Source organism: Talpa occidentalis, unplaced genomic scaffold (genome assembly GCF_014898055.3).
Source record: "Talpa occidentalis isolate TD23 unplaced genomic scaffold, MPIMG_talOcc4v2.1 talOcc4.8, whole genome shotgun sequence".
NCBI lineage: Eukaryota > Metazoa > Chordata > Mammalia > Eulipotyphla > Talpidae > Talpa > Talpa occidentalis.
In genome coordinates, this window is record NW_023605194.1 from 32,046,742 (window position 1) to 32,067,071 (window position 20,330).

The following is a 20,330-nucleotide window of genomic DNA, read 5'->3' on the forward strand; positions in this document are numbered from 1 at the left end:
TCCCTGAATAAGGGCCCAGTATAGACTCTGACATTCAGGTCTACACTGACCCTCGCAGACAGGAAAGGTTGTGGGGAACCCCCGTATGGCTCAATTAAGAGAACACAGGATTCTAGCCCAGCCTTGGTTGCGGAGGGGGGCAGGCAGTGTGAGTGTCATAACGCTGAGTTCTGTGTCCATAATGAGATTATTTGGGGCAAAATCCAAAATATATCACGTCAGGTGAGGTGGATACATGGCAGAGCATGGACAGAGTCAGTGGCCACTTTCCACACACATAGCCCATTAAACCTGCTCACTATCCCGCAACCAGACAGACGGACGACGGAACAGACACTGTGGGTCTACTTACGCCAACGGCGATGCCCTGCCAAGCAGAGGGAAGCCCAGCAGGGAGCGAATGTCCATCATGGGATAGCAGAGGGACGGTGCGCACACAAGGGAGCAGGGTTAGGATGAGAAATGAGTTACGGGAGTGGAGTGAATAAAGGAAGAAGAGAGAGAGACAAAAAGAAAATTGTCAGTGAGGAAGGAATCGAGAAAATTAACAGCAGAAATGGAGCACCTGATGGCAGAGAAGGGCAGCTCTTACCCCCTGGCACCACAGCAGCATCAGCTCAGCAGGGCTGAGTTAGAAGGAAGGAAAAGAATGTTGCTTCCCAGGCACGAAAGGGAAGGCAAAGGGAGGAGAGTGGAGGAGAGGAAGATAGGGCAGATCCTCTGAAACGCCTGGATTAGATTCATGGTGCTTCACGTTAAAAAAAAAAAAGTCATGGATACTGTAGTAGCAAAACCAAATGAGAGCAGTCTTTTCCCAAGGTATAAAAAATAAAGTTAGTGAAGTGCAATTCTTCCATTATTTTTCACTTAATTCCCCTTTGGTAACCGCTACCACTATTAAGAGCACACCAAGGACACACATGGCAGACAAATGTTAACAGGAAATCCCTGCTAGCTCCTTGGCTTAGTCAGGCAGCCTTTTCTGGATACACATGAGCTAATGGTGATGTTTTTAAACTTGCATGGTCATATTTTCTGCTATGAATGATGGAATTAAATTAATCAACATCGTGCAGAGTTCTGTGAAGAGCTGCTGCCCGATTTGACTCATGGCTTCAGCAACCTCTGCCCCCTGCTGGTCAAAAGGTGGTACTGCGTCCCTGAGGCTGGTCGGGGGTTTGGGGGGTGATTGGGGGTGTGTCTCCCATCCTTTGCTTTCTGGAGCCTGCCCTTAACTTGTGCATTTGACAGTGTTACAGGCCTAGGTTTTGGCAACCCTTCCATCCCTCTTACAACAGCCATTTTCCCTAGTTTCAGAAAAAGTACAGCCATCATTAGAAGATTTTTTTGCCTTGAGTTGCTAAGGATCCTGACTCAGGGGTAAGATGTTTCCCAAAGATATAATCAGTCAATTTTGAAAGTCTACGGTAATGGCATTCTCAAACAGAAACAGCAAGAGACTATGAGGGTGCGTGTGTGTGTGTGTGTGTGTGTGTGTGCATGAAAGGAAGAATGACAAGAGACAGAGGAAAAGAGATAGATGCATACATATAGAGAGAGAGAAAGTGAGAGAGAGACAGAGAGAGAGAGAGACAGAGGGAGGGATGGAGGGAGAGGGAAAGAGAGAGAAAGCAGTGACAGAGAAAGAGACAGAAAGGGAGATATAGAGAGACAGAGACAAAAAGGAGACAGAGAGAGACATGCACACACATACACACACACAGACAAAAACAGAAAGAAAACAGAGAGGTCCTCATTAATGTTCATACTATTAGCAGTTTCACCCACAAATGATTTTCAGTCAATTCTTTTCATACTCAGTCTTCAGGTTCCTCCGCCATCACTCACAGGCAAACAGCAGGCGTAGGATGCCCTAAACCCCACTGCCCTGGGGCCAACAGGAGCAAGGGTGCCCAGCACTGAGGGCTCCCCAGGCTCCACAGCGGGGCTGACTGCCAACAGTAAATGGTGTTTGGTCCAGAGACCCCTTCCCAAACAAGAAACCCAGTCATGTGCTTGAATCGCTCTCACAGTTGGAAGAACACAGCTACTCCCCACCACTACCACCGAAGAACAGCTTGGTTGTGATAGGACTGGATCATCCAGATTATGACCCTGGTTAAAAGGGTTCCAGAAGTCTTTCTAAGTCAGCCCCCTCATGCAGCCTGGGGAAATGCAGAGGCTGTGAAAAGCACTTGGAGGAGCCAACATAGTCTGCATTTCTCCACCCTTCTAAAGCTGACCATTATATGGATTCTGAAGAGTAAACATCATGTTCTGGAAAGCCCTGGTGGAGGCTGGTTTCCCTCTGAGGACTGTGCCCCGGGAAGCCCAAGATGAGGGCTGAATGCTGGTCCAGATGCCTAAAGTCTCCGAAGGCGCCCTGCGGCCTAGGGCCCTTGGCCTCTGCAGGTGAAGAGGCCCAGCATTGGTGGAGGCGTTGAACGATGAGCCACGGTGGAGGAGGGGAGGAGCTTACCCACTGAAGTCACTGCCCTGGGCCTGGGCCTGCCCGGCGATGGCATCCATGATGGCGTCCTGGGAGTACATGCTGATGGGCGTGTTGTATTGTGCATGGATGATGGTGGCCTTGCCACCCAGCCCCTTCACCTCGATGGGCTTGTGGGTCGACAGGGCTGAGTCCTTCAGAGCATTGGGGTTGAAGCGTTCCTGGTAGTCAGCGCTGGGGAAGGGGAGCAGGGGAGCAGAAGGGGAGGGGCAGGAGAGGGAAGTGGAAGGAGAAAAGGGCAACAGGTGGTGTTATATGGCAGGTCAAAGTGAGGACTGGTGGTGGAGGGTGTGGAGAGAGATCTCCCAAAGCCTGACCCCAGACAGGTTACTCAAGTCTCCCCAACAGCGGGTGGCCTGATCTGGTCAGGAAAATGTTCCGCACCCTCCCCAGAGCTCTTTGTGGATGTTTTTTCTTGCCCTTCTTTACTTTCCCAGCTCTCTGAAGGCCTCTCTTAGCCTGAGTTACCTCTCAGGGCCAGTGGGAGGTACCAGGCAGTGAAGGCTCTCTCACCACACCTCAGGGTAGCAGAGACAAAGGGTTGGGGAGTGGGGGTTCGGATTGGGGAAAGCTGGGCCACACGTGAGAGGCAGCTACAGCCCAAGCAGAGTCAAGAATGCCCCAAAGGCGAAAAGCAGCCCCAGCAGGATTCTGAACAAGGTTCTTCCACAAAGGGGCTCATCCTGGTGGCCACTGTCATGGTGGCCTGGCACTCTGCTTCTCTGAAAGCTTCTTCCATGTGTTTCCACCTCAGAGCAGGGTCAGGCTGCTCAGTCTCTTTCAAGTTCAACTTGCTGTGAGGCCTCCCGTCTCTGCCCGTCTGGGCATTCCCCTCCACAGGTGGATGAGATGGCTAGGCCAAGGCAAGGTGCAGCGCAGCCCTTCTGAGGAGTCCCACTAGGACGGTCTTCGGACTCACAAGAACCTGGCCTCAGCGTGGCACTCCCCACATTATCCACCAGAGCCAGCCTGCCTTCATAAGCAGCTGCAGCAGGAACTGAAGGCGGGTGCATCAGACAGAGCCCTGGCACCCCTCCCCAACGCCTCCACTCCACACTCTCAGCGTCACACACGTGCGGGCTCACTTAGGGACACAAATGCACCCCTACTCACACATGCACACACATGTACACATGCTGACACAGGCGTACGCTGTCCAGACAGACGCACAGATGCATGCTAGGATATGCACACAAGCACACGCACATGCTTTCCTTTGATACTAACTTGGCCGGAGAGTTGGCTACCACCTGGGAAGAGGAGAAAGAGCAAAGACAGGGCTATCAGAGTGAGGCTCTAGCAGAGGGGTGGAGCGCTGGGACCCTCCTCAGACTGGCCTTTGTGGAGGTGGAGCCAGCCCAGCTGACACTGGGTCTGGAGGGTATGAAGTGAGAAGAGGGAAGAGCTGAGAGTCAGGCACAGACTGGGGGACCACAGTTTGGGTCAAAGATGGAGACAGCAATGTTTCCCCATCAGTAGGCCCTCAGGACCCAGAGATTTGGCAGGAAGGTTTTCTTGTCCATCTTCACGGGTGCTCATGTACTGCGTACATGATTCCCCATCTGCAGCCTGGCTGCATATACAGACCCCAGGAGAGGAAGCTGGAGATGAGACAGAACCAGCTGTGGCTGCTGCAGGAAGGGCCCAGACTCCAGGTGCCTCCTAGACAGACAGCAGCTCTGGTTCCCCTTGAATAATGGGTGAGGGGGCAGCTCCAGGAATTCCACTCACTGAGTAGGTATGTGCAGTGGGGTTACTCACAGCCCCTAGGACCTGCTCTCTCTCTCAGAAGAGGGGCTGGTGATCCAGGCCGCTCCTCCTAGGGCACAGAGGTAGGTGTCTCTGTGTAATACCCAGTGACCACTACAAAGGGCCCTGTGGATGAGCAGTGAGGCTGGATGGAGGAGTGGGGACGCTTAGGGAGAAGTGTGGGTCTTAAGCCTATCACAGGAAAGCCCTCAGCCAAGACGGGGCAGCTTGGACACAAGAAGGACCCTCACCCCTCACTCTTATCTAAGAGTAAGTCAGTTGGAGCATCACCTCTTCAGGGGAATCTCTGCCTACAGTATGTTTCTTTAAGTTCAGTGGCAACCCCTGCAGCACCAATGGCCCTGCCAGAAACTTCAGGGGGAAAAGAATGGTATCCCTGCCCCTGTCACCTTCCAGAACTGACCACTATGGACTCTGATTGGGGGAGCGTGGACCTCAGTTGGCCTGTCCTTAGTCAGCCCATGGCCAGAACTCTGGGGCACCAGGCCAAAACTAGGGAACCCCAAGTCCTAGGCAGTTTCACAGTGGCCCTGCTCGGCCCCCTGCCTGACACTGTCTCCGAGATAAAATGCTCTCGGTCTTCCCAGCTCAAAATAGCTGTAAGTGGAGCTATATTAGGAAAGTGCCAGCACAGATCTTCCATTCCTTGTCCATTTTTGGCCAGTGCTGACAAGTGCAGGGTGGGCTCTTACCCTGAGCAGCTTAGTGGCCCCTGTAGAGGGCAGTGATGACCCTGGGGGTTGCCTCTGCCTTGCCCTGCCCAGGTAACCAGCTCCTTCTTTGGCATTGATTCCTGCCCCCAGCTTAGCTTCCACTTGAGGACCTGGAGGCTGGAATGTCTCAGCAGAGGTCAGTGCTCCAGATGTGGGGTGGGAGGCAGAGGGAGGAGTCAAAGTTATAAGGTCTGCCCATGGGCCTTTTCATCTAGTGGTCCGAGGAAAGCTACCTTCAGTGTCAGCACAGAGAGGAGAGGAGAAGGGGACTATAGGGATCCTCAGACCCAGCTGTCCCCTCACCTGTTTGTTCTCTATGCCTCCCAAAAGCAGCCTGAGAATCACATTAGAAGCTGCCTAAAGAGAGCAGGGGGATGAAATTCCTTTTGGAGCTAGACAGGAAAGGTTCAAATCTTACCCCTGCCTCTTCCTAAGCTCTGTGACTCTGGGAGAGTTACCCACCTATCCCAGCCTCAGTTTCCTCATGCATTCAATCCAGGTGGTAGTGCCCACTGCAGAACTGGATTGTGCAGATTGAACAGAATCCTGAGTATAAAGCCTTGGCATGGGTCAAGTGTATGATGGAGGGATGTAGGGATTAGCATTTGCTGACCCTGTCTCCTGCAGTCAGTCACTTAGCAAATGTGGTGGCCTCAGCCCAGCAGAAGCTCCACCCTTCCTGCAGACCTTGCCTTCACTTTGAATGAAGCATTCACTCCACTCCCTCCTCTAGCCTTCTTCCCTTGGAGAAACTGTCAGACCCTGGGGCCCTGAGTGCCAAGTTCTCTTGCACCAGGGGAGGGTACCATGAGAATCATGGGAGAAAGGGGTGGGCTAGCTCCTGACTACCTAGACAGAAGACAAGTCTACCTGGGTGCCAGTCCCATCTACCACTCAATAGATAAATGATTGGGAAAATTACTCACGCTTTCTGAGCTTCTATTTCCCAGCTGTAAAGTGGGGGAAGTGATGTTCACTTTTGAAATTGCCAAGAGTGGTGTTAAGGTGTGGACTGTTAGCTGGCTCCCAGCTTGAACATCACCACCAATGCAGGTGGGTCTCATGGAGGTTTGAGCCCACCAGAGATTGACCTCTCTGCCTAGCTCTAGTCCCAGAGAGAACCAGGAAGAGCGACCAGTTCACCCAAGCCAGGAGAAGGAGGCCATGTCCACTCTGCCATTCCCTGAGTTTCGGGTGGAAATTCCTTGATGGGAAAAGTATACGGCCTTGCCACTGAGACTAGCTTCAGGATTCCAAAAAGAGCTGGGGGACCTGAGGAACCCCAGGGGATTGGTGATCTGCTAGAGCACAGGAACCTTCTGTAGCAAGAGCAAAGCGTAGGGCATTGAGTAGACTGACTTAGGTAAAACTAACTCAGGCTGTGATTCTGGCTCATGGGTGTACCTTTATGTGACTTCAGGCAATGAGGACAGGTAACATGTAGTAAGTAAGTGCGTGCCAGAAAGGGGAGTTCAGCACTGTGAGTGGGTTCAATTGTTTAGTCCTCCCAGTAATCCTGAGACATGCACAGTCCATGTGCAGAGGAGGAGCCTGAACTCTTCACTGGGACATATTGCCTTTTCTCAGCCTGTTCTGAGTAAGTCATGCTGAGTGCATGGTGTGTGGTAGAAGTTATAATGAGATAACAGGTGTGAAGGGTTTAAAAGCTAATACTGCTTTGCTTGGAGATTCTCTCTCCTGTGCCCCTTCATTATACCCACCTCAGTTCTAGTTTCTTTTAACTCCTGTGCTCTCAGATTCCCACCAGCTAGCCTAAGAATGGGGTAGAGCGGGGAGGTGGGCTGCTACTCTCCTATAGAACCCTTTCTCCTTGGGGCCCTGCTTTCGTACTATCCTGCTCCAGCCAGGAGCCATCCTGCAAGCTTGCATACCTTTGTCAAATCTCTCTACATCTAGCTCAGGGGCTCCCTCCTCCAGGCAGCCTTCCCAGACCACTCCCAGCCCTAGGGAACTCATCTTCCCACTTCTCTAAATCTTCCCTGCTCCTCCCTCAGGGTTCCCAAATAGGTGGGACCAGCGTGTCCCCTTGCCCCAGAGCTCCTGGAGACAGCAGGCTTTGTCCTGTTCTGGGTGGTAGTGTAAAAGTTTCAGGAATCAGAGTCTTTTGTATTCAGACTTGGCTTGGCCACCTTGTAATTGGATGTGGACATTGACTTAACCTCTCTGAGCCTCAGTTTCCCCCTCTGCAAAATCCAACATGACATTCCAGTTATGTAAAGTCGTGATCCACCCGGCTCACGGTAAATATCAATAAGATTGATGCTTTCATTGCGCTCAGCCTGCGCTGCCTCACAGATGTAAGGTAGGCTGATGGAGGTCACCTCCTTGCTCTGACCACTTGACCAGGCCCTACTGAGCACTGAAGACCCAGGTGGCCCCAGACCACCAATGGAGAGCTGTGCACCCATTACCTACCCTCCTGGGAGTCCAGCACCTGAGGCCTTCCCTCGGGAGCTCATCTGATACATTTGAGCCATCTCCCTGAGGGTCTCTGCCGAGTACAGGCCAATGGGGTTGTTATACTGCCTTGGCTGGCTCGAGCCCAGTGGTGCTTTGGGGCTCAGTGAGTCCAGGGCCCCCTCCGGGCTTGTCTTGGCCCCCGGAATGCCCTGTGGAGGGCTGGAGTCAGAAGCCTCTGTTTGTGAGAAGATGGAGGTCTGGGAGAAGGAGGAGCTAAAGGTCTGCCTGAGTTCCGGGGTGCCCAGGCTGACGGGGCTGGCCCTCGCTTCAGGGTCAGGGCTGGGCACCACCAGGCCGCCGTTCGTGTCCGGAGCAGGGTCCTGGCACAGGGTAGCCACCATGCAGGGGAAAGAGAAGAGAGCAGTTAGAGGCCACACACATCCTAGCGCTCATGCATGGACCTGAAACAGAGGTGTTAGCAAGAGCGCCCAGCAGCCTGCAGCCCACACAGAGCTTGGGAGGGGTCGGGGGGCACCTGGAAGAGAAAGGTTTGGTCAGGAAGAGCAGGGGATGCACATGACTCTTGGCCTGAGACTGGTATCCACCTGGGCAAAATGCAAAGCCCTACGGGGAAAGCCAAGCCAAGTCAGCCTGCCTGCAGGATTGGAGGAAAGGGTTGGAGAAAGGGGGTGTGGGTTTCATGGATTGTGGGAAGCCCCTTCCATCTTCTGTCTGTTTTCCTTTCCTGATTGGGGCCACCTGTAGGCACAGCCCAGTTTCCAGCTGTACTGACCCACCCTGAGATGCCCCCACCTGGCCAGTGAGAAGGGACCTTTCAGATTGGTGGTGGACAGGCAAAGATGCAGGAGGGGAAACTGAGAGAGTAGGAGCTGACATTTGGTTTCTTCCATCTGCCTCTGTAACTTCCCCCAAACAGCCCTCTTCACACCTCCCCAATCTGTCACCCAGCCCAACCCCCTATCAGCTGCTTCTTACCCTGCCCCTTACCCACTCTGCCCACTGGAGGGACCACAGGCAGTATGAGGTCATGCAGGGAAGGGTAGGGGGTCAGCCCCTGAAGAAGCATTGGGGTGGGTCTCCCATGCTTTGGATCAAGCCCCTGGGCCCACAGTATCAAGCTGCTTAGAGGGAGTTGGGAAGGGGCCTACGTGTGGTGTTAAGTTCTGGGTCTAAGACTCCTCTTTCTCCCCTGCACCTGCCTCTGGACCACCATCAGCCCTTTTGACTGGGGTGTGCATATGGCAGGATAAGTGGAAGCTGGAGGAAGAGATCCTGTGTCAGAGGCTCCAGGGTGGTGGCCAGCACCCAGGGAAGAAGCCCCACATACAATACTTCGTGGGGGCTGGAATGCCTTTCCCCAGAGGCCGACCTGCCTTGCCTCCTTGAGGTCAGCCATGGCTGGGCCAGGGTGGGACAGGGCTGATCCCACTGCCTCACTCCAGTTGGGCCAGTCAGTTGTCAGACAGGCAAAACATGGCTGAGGGTGAAGCCTGCTACTTACAGTCAACACCTACCTTCTGGTGGGGAATCACTGGTAGAGGAGACTGGATTGGGGGTGCTGTTGTGGAGATGGGAACGGGACGCTTTGACCTGGAAAACCAGAAATGGAATTGAGTGAACAAAGTTGCCCTTGGGTCCTGGAGCTCCTACCTGGGCAGCACTGTGCAGTGGAGAATTGGGAAGCCAAGTCAGAGGACCCAGACTCATGGTCCATCCCAGAAAGGCACTGAGCCTGACCAGGATGGAGAAGTCACTACTCTTAGACAACTTACAGCCACGGGCCTCTGCTAGATCCTTCAGAGGACGCCTGCACTAGGAGAAGGGAGAGAAGACCCTGGTTTCTAGGCCAGGATACCCATATACTGGCAGCATATTACCCACACTCTGAGTCTCTTCTGGAAAGTGAGGTGTAGACATGGCAGGCACTTAACAACTTGGGCCTGTTCTTCCTCTGCCCTAGAGGCTGTCCTCACTTTCCTTGTATGGTCCTATGGCACTGGGCTGGGCCAGGTGACTGTTGCTGGACAACCCCTCTCAGGCCCGTGATGCCCACACCCTAACCACCACCCCTCTCTGGAGAGCTCCCACCTACTTTTGCATTGTGAGGCTCAGGTTGTAGCTGGCAGACTTGATCTTGTTCTGGGCCTCCAGATGGGTCATGGTGTCCGTGTTCACGCCATCAATGGCCACCACAAGGTCACCCTGGCTGAGCTGGGACTGGGCCGCCTTGCTGCCCGGTGTGATCTGATAAGACAGCAGAAGGTGGAGAGGTAAACATATGGATGGTAGGCCTGAGGATGGGCTTGGGCTTAAATGGGGGGTCACCCTGGATTGTCCAGGAGAGGTCCGCCCCCTTGTCTTTCATTCACCATGGCCAGTACATGCTGCTTACCAAGACTGATTTCTCTTGGTGGCACAGAGCCACCACATTTCCTAGTGCTTTTGTTGTGCTAAGCCATTGAGATTTGGAGGCTATTTGTTACACTGATTAGCCAACTATCACACTTGTATCCCAAAAACCCATGTAACACTTTCCGGGCTCTAAGAGCCAAGACTCAGTGCCACTACAGACACTGCCAAGCCAACAGGCAAAACAAATGCACCCTCATAAAGTATCCTTGGGCAAGTACTTAGTTCTACCAAGGCAGGTATGCAGAGGGCTGGAAGAGGAATCAACCCTGTCTAGGGGAGTAAGATCAGCTGGGACAGGGGCAGTGCTTGGTGCTTGGTGGGCATCTTCGTACTTCTTGAAGGGGAGGTGCAGGTGTGAGAGCTGGTTCCCAAATGCTGTGTGCTAATGACATCACAGAATGTTAGAGTCTGGGGACCCCCCCATCCAGTGTGATCACATAGAATGCAATCTGGGGAACACCCCATGCAGCATCAAAAAAGCCACACCCCTGGGGACATTCCTTGGGATGCCACAATGTCTCAGACTCCACTCAGATTGCATATCACCAGATTCTGCATATCACTGGGATTCACCAGTCCCAAGCAACAGCACAATGGACGCCTGCAGTGATATCACATGAAACGCAAAATTCTGGAGGGCCTAGGGACATCACCTAAAACAGTTTTATAGCCTGGCCTTAGTGATGTTGCATGGAATGTGTGAAGCCCCACCCTTAATGATGTCTCATGGAATGCCATAGAGTCTCTGGCTCCACCCTTCATGGCATCACCTGGAATACCACGTAAGCCTCACTCCCTGCTGACCTCATATTATGACAAGACCCCTTGACATCACATGGACACCCTCCTGTGACATCACCAGGAATGCCATGCAGGCCCCACCCCCAGGGACATCTAGGAAAGGAGCCTTTGGGAGCCACTCCTGCCAAGCTTTGACTCAGGGTGCCCCTTTACTTCTCCTCCAAAACACACCCACCAGCCAGTCCTCCTGGTTTCTCTGGGCACTTCCCAGTCACCTTCCTGGCTACACCCCAGGGACAAGGCCAGTTTCTAACACTGGCAAGAGCCATTTTTTGGCCAAGGCCTGAGAACCATCCTAGAAAGAGCCCAGAGAAGATGAGGGGAAGTCCCCTGCCCTGGGTGCCAAGCCTGGGTGGGCCTCTGGCCAGGTCCTGGGATTCCAGACATGGTTGGAAACCTCCTGCCAGGCCCCTCACAGGGAATCTCCATCCACACCAGGTGCCCTACAGTCACCCATCTCAGGCCCACCCCCAGATGAGCTCTGCAGGGTGGTACAGGGACCACATGTGATAAGCCAGTGACAACAGCAAAACTAAGAGCACCCTCACCAATTGTCCTGACCCGCCATTTCAGTTCCAGGACTTTTCAAAATACACGTCACTTTTATCCTCAAATTTGTGACCTTAGGGAACTTCTGCTAATGACAGGAGGGCCTTCCTTTGATTTACGGGGTTGAACAAATGTTAAAAATAATCCGCTGCTCCCCTCAGCAGTGTATTTCACTCAGTCTGCCTGTTCTGTTACCCACTCTGTCTCTGGTGAATCCTCTCATCCCCCACATCTCTGGCCTATACCCCAACTCTTGTATGCATAAATAAATAAATCTTTTAAAAAAATAATGAAAAAGAAAAAATTTTCTAGCCTGAGGGGGCTCCAGAGGCTAGCTGAGCAGGCCTGTCTTTCCCCCACATCCCTGGCTTCCAGTTCAGACCTGCACTGATCCCAACACTTACAGTAGATATCTTCAAATATGGAAAACCTGGCAAGAATACCGCAACAAAAGGGCCTCCCTGGTGGCTCAAGGGTTAAGTCTCAGTATTATCAAGCTATGGCCAGCCACTGCCATGGGAGTTTGATTGATCCCTGGCCAGGGAGCTCACCCACATGTGGCTCAGCAGACCTGTCCTGTCTCACCCACTGCTCCCCTCAGCAGCGTATCAGTAGATCTGCCTGTTCTGGTCCCCACTCTGTCTCTGGTGAATCCTCTCACCCCCCACATCTCTGGCCTGTACCTCAGTTCTTGTATGCATAAATAAATAAATCTTAAAAAAAAAAAAAAAAACCCTACAAGGAACATGCAAATACCCACCAGGTGTTGCACCAGGCCATTTTACCACTTGCTGTATTGTACATCTTCCCTCACAATCCATCTAGCCATCAGTCTTTGGAGCATTTCAAAGTAAGTTGCAGATACCACTGTGCTCCCATTCAGGATGAATTGTGCAATACCCTGTTGTCCTAGTAGCCTACCCGCATGGCCCCCTCAACAAGATACCCATACACCAGAGATCTCCTATATGAGGGCTCCTGCCACAATGTACCCTCATATACCAGGATTCCTCCACACCAGGGCTCCCCCATACCAGGATTCTCTCAGGACAAGGCAAGGGGTCCCCACAGTAGGTTACCCACAGCAGGGTTCCAGTCCAGTGGCCAGGGCTCATAAAGTGTGCAATCCAGGCCCTTCTCTCTGCTTTCCTGGTTCTAGAAAGGACCCAAAGCAGCTAGATCCTTGAAATGTTTGCCTTTTTTTTTTTTCTTAATCTCCTTTTGAGTATTTGAGAAACTCTTCTTAATGATTGTTTGATTCCCACTTCACTTTTCGGTCTTTGCCTTTCACTAGCGACCTCTCAACTGTGAACCCGGCCCTGGGCAGAACTCTAAGACCTGGGTCCTTTCTCAAAAGCTCCTTGGAGTGGGTTCTAGGTGTTTGGCGGCCAAGATCACCACCTGGTCCACAGAAGTCCTTCCACCTTGCTGGTGGTCTTAGGGAACCCTCAGGGGGCACAGGAATAGCTGGTTCCAGGGAGCAGCTTGAGCCCCACCATCTCTAGATGGTGAGGGGAAGGTAACTAGGCAAAGAGCATGAACTTTGGGCCAAGTCAGACCTGAGCTGCAGCACCAGCCTCTGTGTCCTGAGCCAGCTTGCTGTGCCTTGAGAAGCCTGAACATCAGAAATGTCTATCTGGGGTCCTGGCACAGGTTGAGACTCAGTGGCACCCATGCCCTGGGCTCCTGTTTCCCCAGTTCCCTGGCAGCAGAGGGGGCAGCTGGGCTCCACCAAAGTTCCTGACCCCAAGCCAGACAGGCCCCGCCTGTCCTCTAGATATGCCATTGTAGGGATGGCAGGAGGTGGAGCCAGTGGATGCTGTGGATGGTGCTACTTCCAGTATCTCCACCCAATACTCCCAACCACCCCAGGGATTTCCCACAGAGCCCTAAGTACATTTAACATTGTGTGATTAAATTACAGACTGCTTCCTTCCCATCTGGCCTCCCCTGGGGCCCATACCTCACCCTGTCGCTTGTACCTTCTGTCTCCCCATGGCCCTACTCCCCAATTCCATCCTGGTCGATAAACAAGTCAATCTCATCTACACTCAGAAAGCTTTTCCCTGCACGGAGAATTCTTAGGGCAGTAGAACTATAATAGTGGCAACTTGTAACCGTAAATGAATAGGTTCAAAACCACAGAAAGTACGATACCAGGGGCGAACCTTAATGTCAGCTATGGACTTGGGGTAATGATGTGTCAAAGCAGCTTCATGGATTGCAATGAATGGACCACTCTGGTAGGGAATGATGATGATGGGCGAGGCTATGGGTATGTACAGAAGTAGGGGTATTTGGGAGATCTATGTATCTGCCATTCACTTTTTGCTGAGAACCTAAAACTGCTCTATAAAAAAAATAAAGCCTAAAAACCAAAAAGCTTCCCCCCTCCCTATCCTAACTACTCCAACTACTCCAACTACTCCTAACTACTGGCCCCAGTCATATTTCTGTGCCTTTCTTCACCTTCAGACATTTCCGAGAGTGACCAGCAGATCCTGCCCCTACACTCAGCTATCTGGCTTTGGGTCCTACCACCCTGCACATACCATGACCTCCCTGTGCCCAAAGCCAGAGGTCCCCCAGTCCCCTCTTTAGCTGACCACTCCTTTCCCTTCTGAATCTCGTCTCCTCCCAGTTGCTGTCTCTCTTCCTCCTCTTGTTCAGGCCCACAGTTCTGTTTGTGTTCCAGATGGTGCTAATAGAATGTTCCCATGGGCATTTCATTCTCACTGGGCCCCCCAAAGCACAGGAGAGCCTGCTCCAAAGGGCTGGAAAGACTGTTTGGGAATGGGAGGGCTTGCATAGGGGACTTTTGTCATCATGGAGAGCCCCTGAATGAGAGGGAACCATGTAGAGAGGGAAGGAGACTCAGAGAATTAGGGTGACATCTCCTAGGCTGGAGGCGGCCCGGCAGTATCCTGCCATCCCTATCAGTGGACCCTGCCTCCTCACACTTGCTGCTGTCCCACAATGCCGTTAGCCTGGGATCCTGCCCATGAAGATGCCCTTGCCCTGTGTCTTGGCCCAGGGCCCCAAAGTGTTTGCTCCCCAGGATCTATCTGGCCTTATAGTCACTCCCTTCAGGTCCTCAGGAGATCAGAGACAGCTCTGAGTGTGAGGTAGGTAGGTGGGGTGGGGGTGGAGGGACCTGGAAGAATGTGTTCCCCCTAAGTAGCTTCCCTCTGATTATCTCCCCATATCGGGGAGGGCCCCAAGGGAGCCCTAGGAGCTTTACCTGACCTTCAGCATGGCTATAAACGGCAAGACCTGTCAGCACTGCTAGGCGTGCCCAAGAAACAGCACGACATGCTCCAGAGGTCTCAAAATTCCAGGAATCGCCGGCACAGCTACCCCAGAATAGTCTTGGCCTTCTCCCTTCCCTTCCCCCTCTCTAGGGACCCTTTGTCCTCTGCATCCCCACCAGAGCTAGGAAAGTCTGAGGAATACTGGAACCAACAACAGCAAAGGAGCAGAGGCCTCTGGGCTGGTGCCCCAGGGCAGTCTGCTAGGTTGGGCGGGTGAGATCCAAAGGGGCGGAGGCCTTGGGACAATGACAGACCCCCCACCGCCTAGTCTCAGCCCCACCACCCTGCCAGCTTCAAGACCAGCCAGAGAGAATAGCAGGTGTAAAGTATTTTCACAAGTGCATATTAGAAAACATTCTCACATATGCTTTCATGGAGACACTGTCTCCATTGCACAGGTAAGAAAACGTGGCTGAGCAAGTGAACTGACATTCTAAGGTGACACAGCTATGAGTAGCAGGGCCAAACAAAAAGCACACACCTCTTCCCAAAAGTCCAGGGATTCAACATGGACCAAGTAGCAAGGCCCAGATCCTGGCCCCAGCCTAAAGCAAAGCTTAGTTGCTTTGGCAGGGGTAGGGACTGAGCCTTTGGAGCTGCTCCCATCCTTCCCCCACTTCCTGGAGAACTGGCTGGGGTTGGGGGAGGGTGGGGGTGAGAGGGCAGATCATATTGCAGGCCCAGCTGCACCTGTCCAGGATAAATAAAGGAATTTCTCCTCCACCCTCCTGAACCCCCTTCTTTGTGTGTCCTTAGGCCAAGACCCACTAAAGGGAGCCTTGAGGTACTACTTCTCTCCCAAGGTTGATGCTGTGGGGCCTGTGGGCAGGATAGGGTGAGTATGGGGCTGGCCTTCTTGCAGGACAAACTATAGCCTATACCTTCGGTGACAGAGGACAGGCCCCGTGTGATACTTTCCTTCTAGTCTCTAGCCAGGAAGGTGAGGGGCCAGGCGTGGGAGTTATGGGTTACAAAGGACAAGAACTCCTGTGCAAATGGGAGCCTCAGTTTCCTGGATCTCAAGTGAGATGATAATCCCAGCCCTGCCTGACTGACCACCTCAGCTTGTAGTGCATGGTGAAGGGGTCCGGGGGCAAAGATGCCAGCCTCTGCTAGAACGAGCAGGCCCCGCCTTTGCTGATCCCCCACCACAATCTGCCACTTTGTGGTAGAGGTTCAGGCCAGAGCTCTTCTGCCCCCTGTGACTACGCAGGTGCCTCTCTTTTTCTCCTTTTCCTAATAAACCTGTCCTTTTAAAATGTGAAAAAAAAAAGTTTCAGGCCATAGCTCCCTGGAATGTCCCTTGACCCAGTGTGGGAACCTACTCTTGAATGGGGTGGGAGTAGGTTTCTCCAGAGAGCACTGGCTCTGCATCCCTTTGGGGGAGATGTTCTGATACACAAGGACCTTCAGAGCCTCAGCAGGAGTACCACAGCCCGGGAGGGATGACAGGGCCGTGTCCATGGGGCCAGCCTGACGGAGACTGGGACGCATGAGCCCAGGGTACCAGCGGCCCACCAGAGAACTTCATTAAGAGGTTCCAAGATCTGGAGAGGCCCCAGTGCCCCGTCCAACTTGCTCCTTGGCCTTAGTGATTTGGTGCATGTCCCTGAAGGAAGGTGTGCAGTCATTATACCCAACCCCCTGTGCCCTGCCTGAGCTGTGGGTTCTATTTTTAAAAGTCACCCCCAGTCATTGGCTCCAGCACATCCCAAAACACCCCCTCGCAACCGTGAGGACATTCTTCCTTTAAGCTAAAGGTCTCTGGGCTGCAATTTAAGCCCCAGGCTGGCTGGAGCCAGGTGGTACATAGACCCTGGGTGAGGTAATTGGCTATCCTGAGTGCCACTAAGCCAGGAAGCTAATTTCTACCCACAGGGATGGGACAGGGAGCACCAGTAGGAGTCCTTGAGGATGGTAGGACTGGGGGAGGTGTGGGCTCAGTCTCAGATGTGTGAGGCCTGACACCCGTAAGAGAGGTCCCGCCTTGTACAGGGAGGAGACTTGCAATCCTGTCTAAAGTCCTGGGAGGGTGGTGTCCAATGGGGTGTAAATGCCCACATGTCACCATATCACTAGGCAGGGTATGCAAGGCTCTGGGTGTCATTTTAGCACCAGACCCTGTGGTCTCTAGGGCAGTGTGTCTGGAGCAGTGGAGACTCAGGTAAGAGTAAGTCAGATCTCCAGCAGAAGCATAGAAGGCTAGGCCTTGTCCCTGGAATGAAGCCAGCCTGGCACCATGCCCTGGAGAAGTGTAGGCTCCTGGAGGAGTGTAGGAGGAGTGTAGTATGGCTAATATGAGGCTCCTATACCACCCCAAGCAGGATGTAGCTTTCGTGGGGGTCCACCCAAGTGCTCACATCAGGATCTACAGCTAAGGCTACTTCAGTGGAAGCATTGTCTCCCTGTCCCCCCTACCAAGCACCTTTTAGGCCTTCCTTACCTGCCCACCTCAGTGCTTCTGTGTCCCCACCTCCAGCCTCCAACCCAAGGCAAGGCCCTGCTGCCCTGGAGAAGAAACTGTCTTTCTGTCCCCAGGTGGGCAACAACCAGACCCCCTGCTCATCCATTGCCCTCCAAAGACAGCTCACAGCCTCAGACTGCCCCCTGTGCCCACGCCAGCACAGCTGGGGGCTCAGTTTCAGCCTTACCGCACCAGGCAGGCCTTGTCTCTGCCCTCATATACTTCACAGTCCACCCTGAGCCTTGGGGCTTCAGCCCCAGCTGGACTTGCACTTACTTGACAAATTTTGTCTGAGCACCTACTACTTTCTAGGCACTGGTCTAGGTGCTGGGGACATAGCAGTGGTTAAAACAAAGTCCTTTATCTAGAGAGCTTCCTCTTGCCCTGATCTAGCTCCTCACCTCTCTGGGCTTTGGTGTCTCGAGCTGGATAACAGAGCTACCAAATAATCTTCAATGTTCTATGGCCTCCCCATCAGGCATTGCTGTACCCTGATTACAGACACTGCGGGAAACAAGAGCCGTTTCCCCAGGCCAGAGCAGGAAGCAAGAAGCGACACAGGCAGGGAAAGCAGCTCCTGGTAAAGGGCAAACACTGGGACAGGAAAAAGATCCAGCCCCAAGAGGCTAGCCAGTGGTAAGTGGCAGACCCCAGAAGGTTGTGGGGATGAGGAGGAGGCTGTTATCTTAGGTCTGGGATGAAGCAGATGCTGGAGCCCAGTAACCAGTCCAGTCCAATTCAGGCCCCAGTCCCAAGCTTTCTACTTGCCCATTTACAGGCTTGCAGTTCTTGTTTCCCAAAGTAGCTGCCCATTTCCAGGGGATGCTCTAGGCTCAGAACACCCAGAGCCTACCCTGCTGGGGAAGGACTTAGGGAGACACTGTATTCTCTATCCACCTGCCTGTCAGCCCTCAAAATTCCACATTTCCTTCTTAAAACACCACCGCTCATCCACAATATCTCATTCTGCTGGCAGACTGACCTGCTCAGGTGGGCACAGCTGTGGCTGAGACCCGGGGCCTGTGGCTGGCAGTATCCAGTCTGGTCTAGTCGCAGCCCCCGGAATGGGAATGGGCACATGCTACTTTCCAAGAGCCTCAGGGAGGACAGACAGACAAACACATAACCTCCGCCTCCTACCATGACCCACACCCATGAATGCCAGCCTGTGGGTAGCATGCACTCACCCGGGAGATAGTGAGCGGCATGTTGAAGTCCTTGCCCCCCTGTAGACGGAAGCCCCAGGGTCCAGGCCCGGTCAGGGTCACGCTGTAAGACATGCTGATGCAGACAGCTGCGGCCTCTGTGGGCAAGGGAGAAGAGTGGAGTGAGAAGGACCTCACGCACTCACCCTGTCTCCCCAGCCCATATCTCAGCTCCTGTCCCTGACCCCCAGCCTTGCCTGTGCCTTCCCTTGCTGCCTGGTCAGGCTCTGTGGAGCTTCTGAGAGGCTCCTAAGAATAGCCGAGAATGAATGCCATCGACACTGATATCTGCCCTCTGCTGCGCCCATAAATGGACTGTAACCTTATACTGTGCCCGCCCGCCCGAGGCCTCCCAACCGGTCCACCGTGACTCAGATGGCTAATATAGCCCCTGGGGAGGGGTGTTCGGCATTCAGCACCCCCCTTTCTGGGGGCAGGATGGGGTACTAGGCAGAATAGTAATAATGCTCTTCTGCTCTCCCCTTCTTGTTCCTTCTGCCCCCTGCAGCTCTTAGGTGCACACTATCCCTGCCCAGCTATACCCAACCCCTTGCCAGAAGCCCATAGTGAAGCCCCTTTGGCATGGATTTTGTGATTTGGGTCTTTTCTTTCTTATATTCCCTGGTTGTGCCTTATCCAAAGTGGGACACTGGTGGTGCCTAGGACTGAGCTGAGCCTCCCGCTGGTCTGGACAAAGCTTCAGCTCAGAAACTGGCAATGGGCCCAGGGCTATCCAACCATAAAAATGATCATAATAATAGCAGCAGCCCTGGGCAAAGCCAAGTTCAGCTCCAGGTTCTTCACATCATTGTCCCATCAGATCCTAAGAGGCTGCCACCTTGGCGGCAGGAACCAGGTCTCAGAGAGGTTAAATGACTTCTCCAGGGTCACACAGGAAGTAGACCCAGACCACGCAGGAACCTGGGCCCATTTGGTAAGGACCCGTGTCAGATAGCAGGTGCCAGTGGCCTCAGGTACCTCCTAATGCCAGGACCCCAAATGGGAAGAAGCTGGACGCTTCTCCACCCCTTGGCACAGGATCTGAAAGTAAGTTGGGGGAGGCCCACACCTTCCAGACCCTCTGGGGCCTGGTGGTTATTCCTGGCTCTCCTGTCTCATTTGTGCTCTGGAAAACTTGACAGCAGCAGGGAAAGCTCCAGCTGCCAGTGGTGCACGCCAGGCCCCCGTGCCCTTTGTGCCGGAATGGCAGGGACAGAGAGGAGGGGAGGAGATGCCATTTGCTCAGCTGCTGGGACACAGGGCCAGAAGAGGCAGGAAGGGGGAAGTGTGCATCGTTTAAAACCTGTAACCCAGAGACAGTGTGTTCTGGGTGGGTGTAGAGGCCCCTTGGGTCTCTTATCAGTCAGATCATTGGACAGAAGAGGTATCTGGCTCTGTGTGGTCTGGAGATAGATCAAAGCCCACCCTGGCTCTCAGATGGGGAAACTGAGGCCTGGGGAAACAACAGAGCATGTGCTCTCTCACCCTCCAGGGGACTCTGCCCTGGACTGGGCCCTCAGATTCGGTACAGGCCTGGGTGCCAATGCTTTCCTGGCATTCAGTACCCTGCCTCTTGCCCTGGACCTGGCATATACAATGATGGTAGAGGGAGTCACCACATCACAGATAAACTGTCCAAGATCACAAAAACAAAAAGCGGAAAGCGCCATTTTGTTCTTCCCCTCACTTCACCACCTCTTCTGCCCCGTATCATGCAGCCCAAACCTGTCCTCCTGCCCCAGCCTAACCCAGAAAGCCAGCAGCTTGTGGCCAGCACCCTGACCCTCTCCCACATCCCATCCCATCTACCCTTTCTTAATGGGGTCTGCCCTGCCAGGCTGGGGAGGACTCAGCAGCAAAGCATACTTAGTATGGGGGAAGGAAGGAGCAGACCCTACATGGGGATGTGGAACCTGGGATTAGGCTGTACCTGGAACAGCAGGCTCTTTCTCCGGACTTGGGCACCCGCCTTATGCTGCCTCTGGGAAAGGGAGGGGTTGTGGGAGGGATGCTCTTAAAGGGAAAGGCCAGCCTCCTCCCATGGCCTCCCCTGGGAGATGCAAAGCCAGCCGGAGAGCAGCTGGTAACCACAGCCTGGGTGGGAGTCCGTTCCTGGTAACAGCAGCTCACTGAGGAATGGGATGGAGGCAAGAC

At 53.4% G+C, this 20,330-nt stretch overlaps 1 protein-coding gene across 4 annotated transcripts in view; it reads right to left on the reverse strand.

The window, feature by feature from the left end:
• LDB3 (LIM domain binding 3) overlaps positions 1–18,251 on the reverse strand; it is a 60,168-nt gene extending 41,917 nt beyond the window's left edge. For 2 of the 4 annotated variants that reach the window (XM_054690334.1, XM_054690336.1), the window contains exons 1-5: positions 18,159–18,251; positions 9,527–9,678; positions 8,949–9,024; positions 7,429–7,793; positions 2,480–2,683 (exon numbers count right to left, since the gene is read on the reverse strand). In XM_054690334.1, the coding sequence (XP_054546309.1) occupies positions 2,480–2,683; positions 7,429–7,793; positions 8,949–9,024; positions 9,527–9,678; positions 18,159–18,251 (890 nt within the window). Of the gene's footprint in view, positions 1–2,479; positions 2,684–3,736; positions 3,760–7,428; positions 7,794–8,948; positions 9,025–9,526; positions 9,679–18,158 lie in introns of all 4 variants that reach the window. The other 2 variants (XM_037496769.2, XM_054690335.1) reach the window with 2 other exon arrangements.
• Between the last annotated feature and the right edge of the window lie 2,079 nt (positions 18,252–20,330).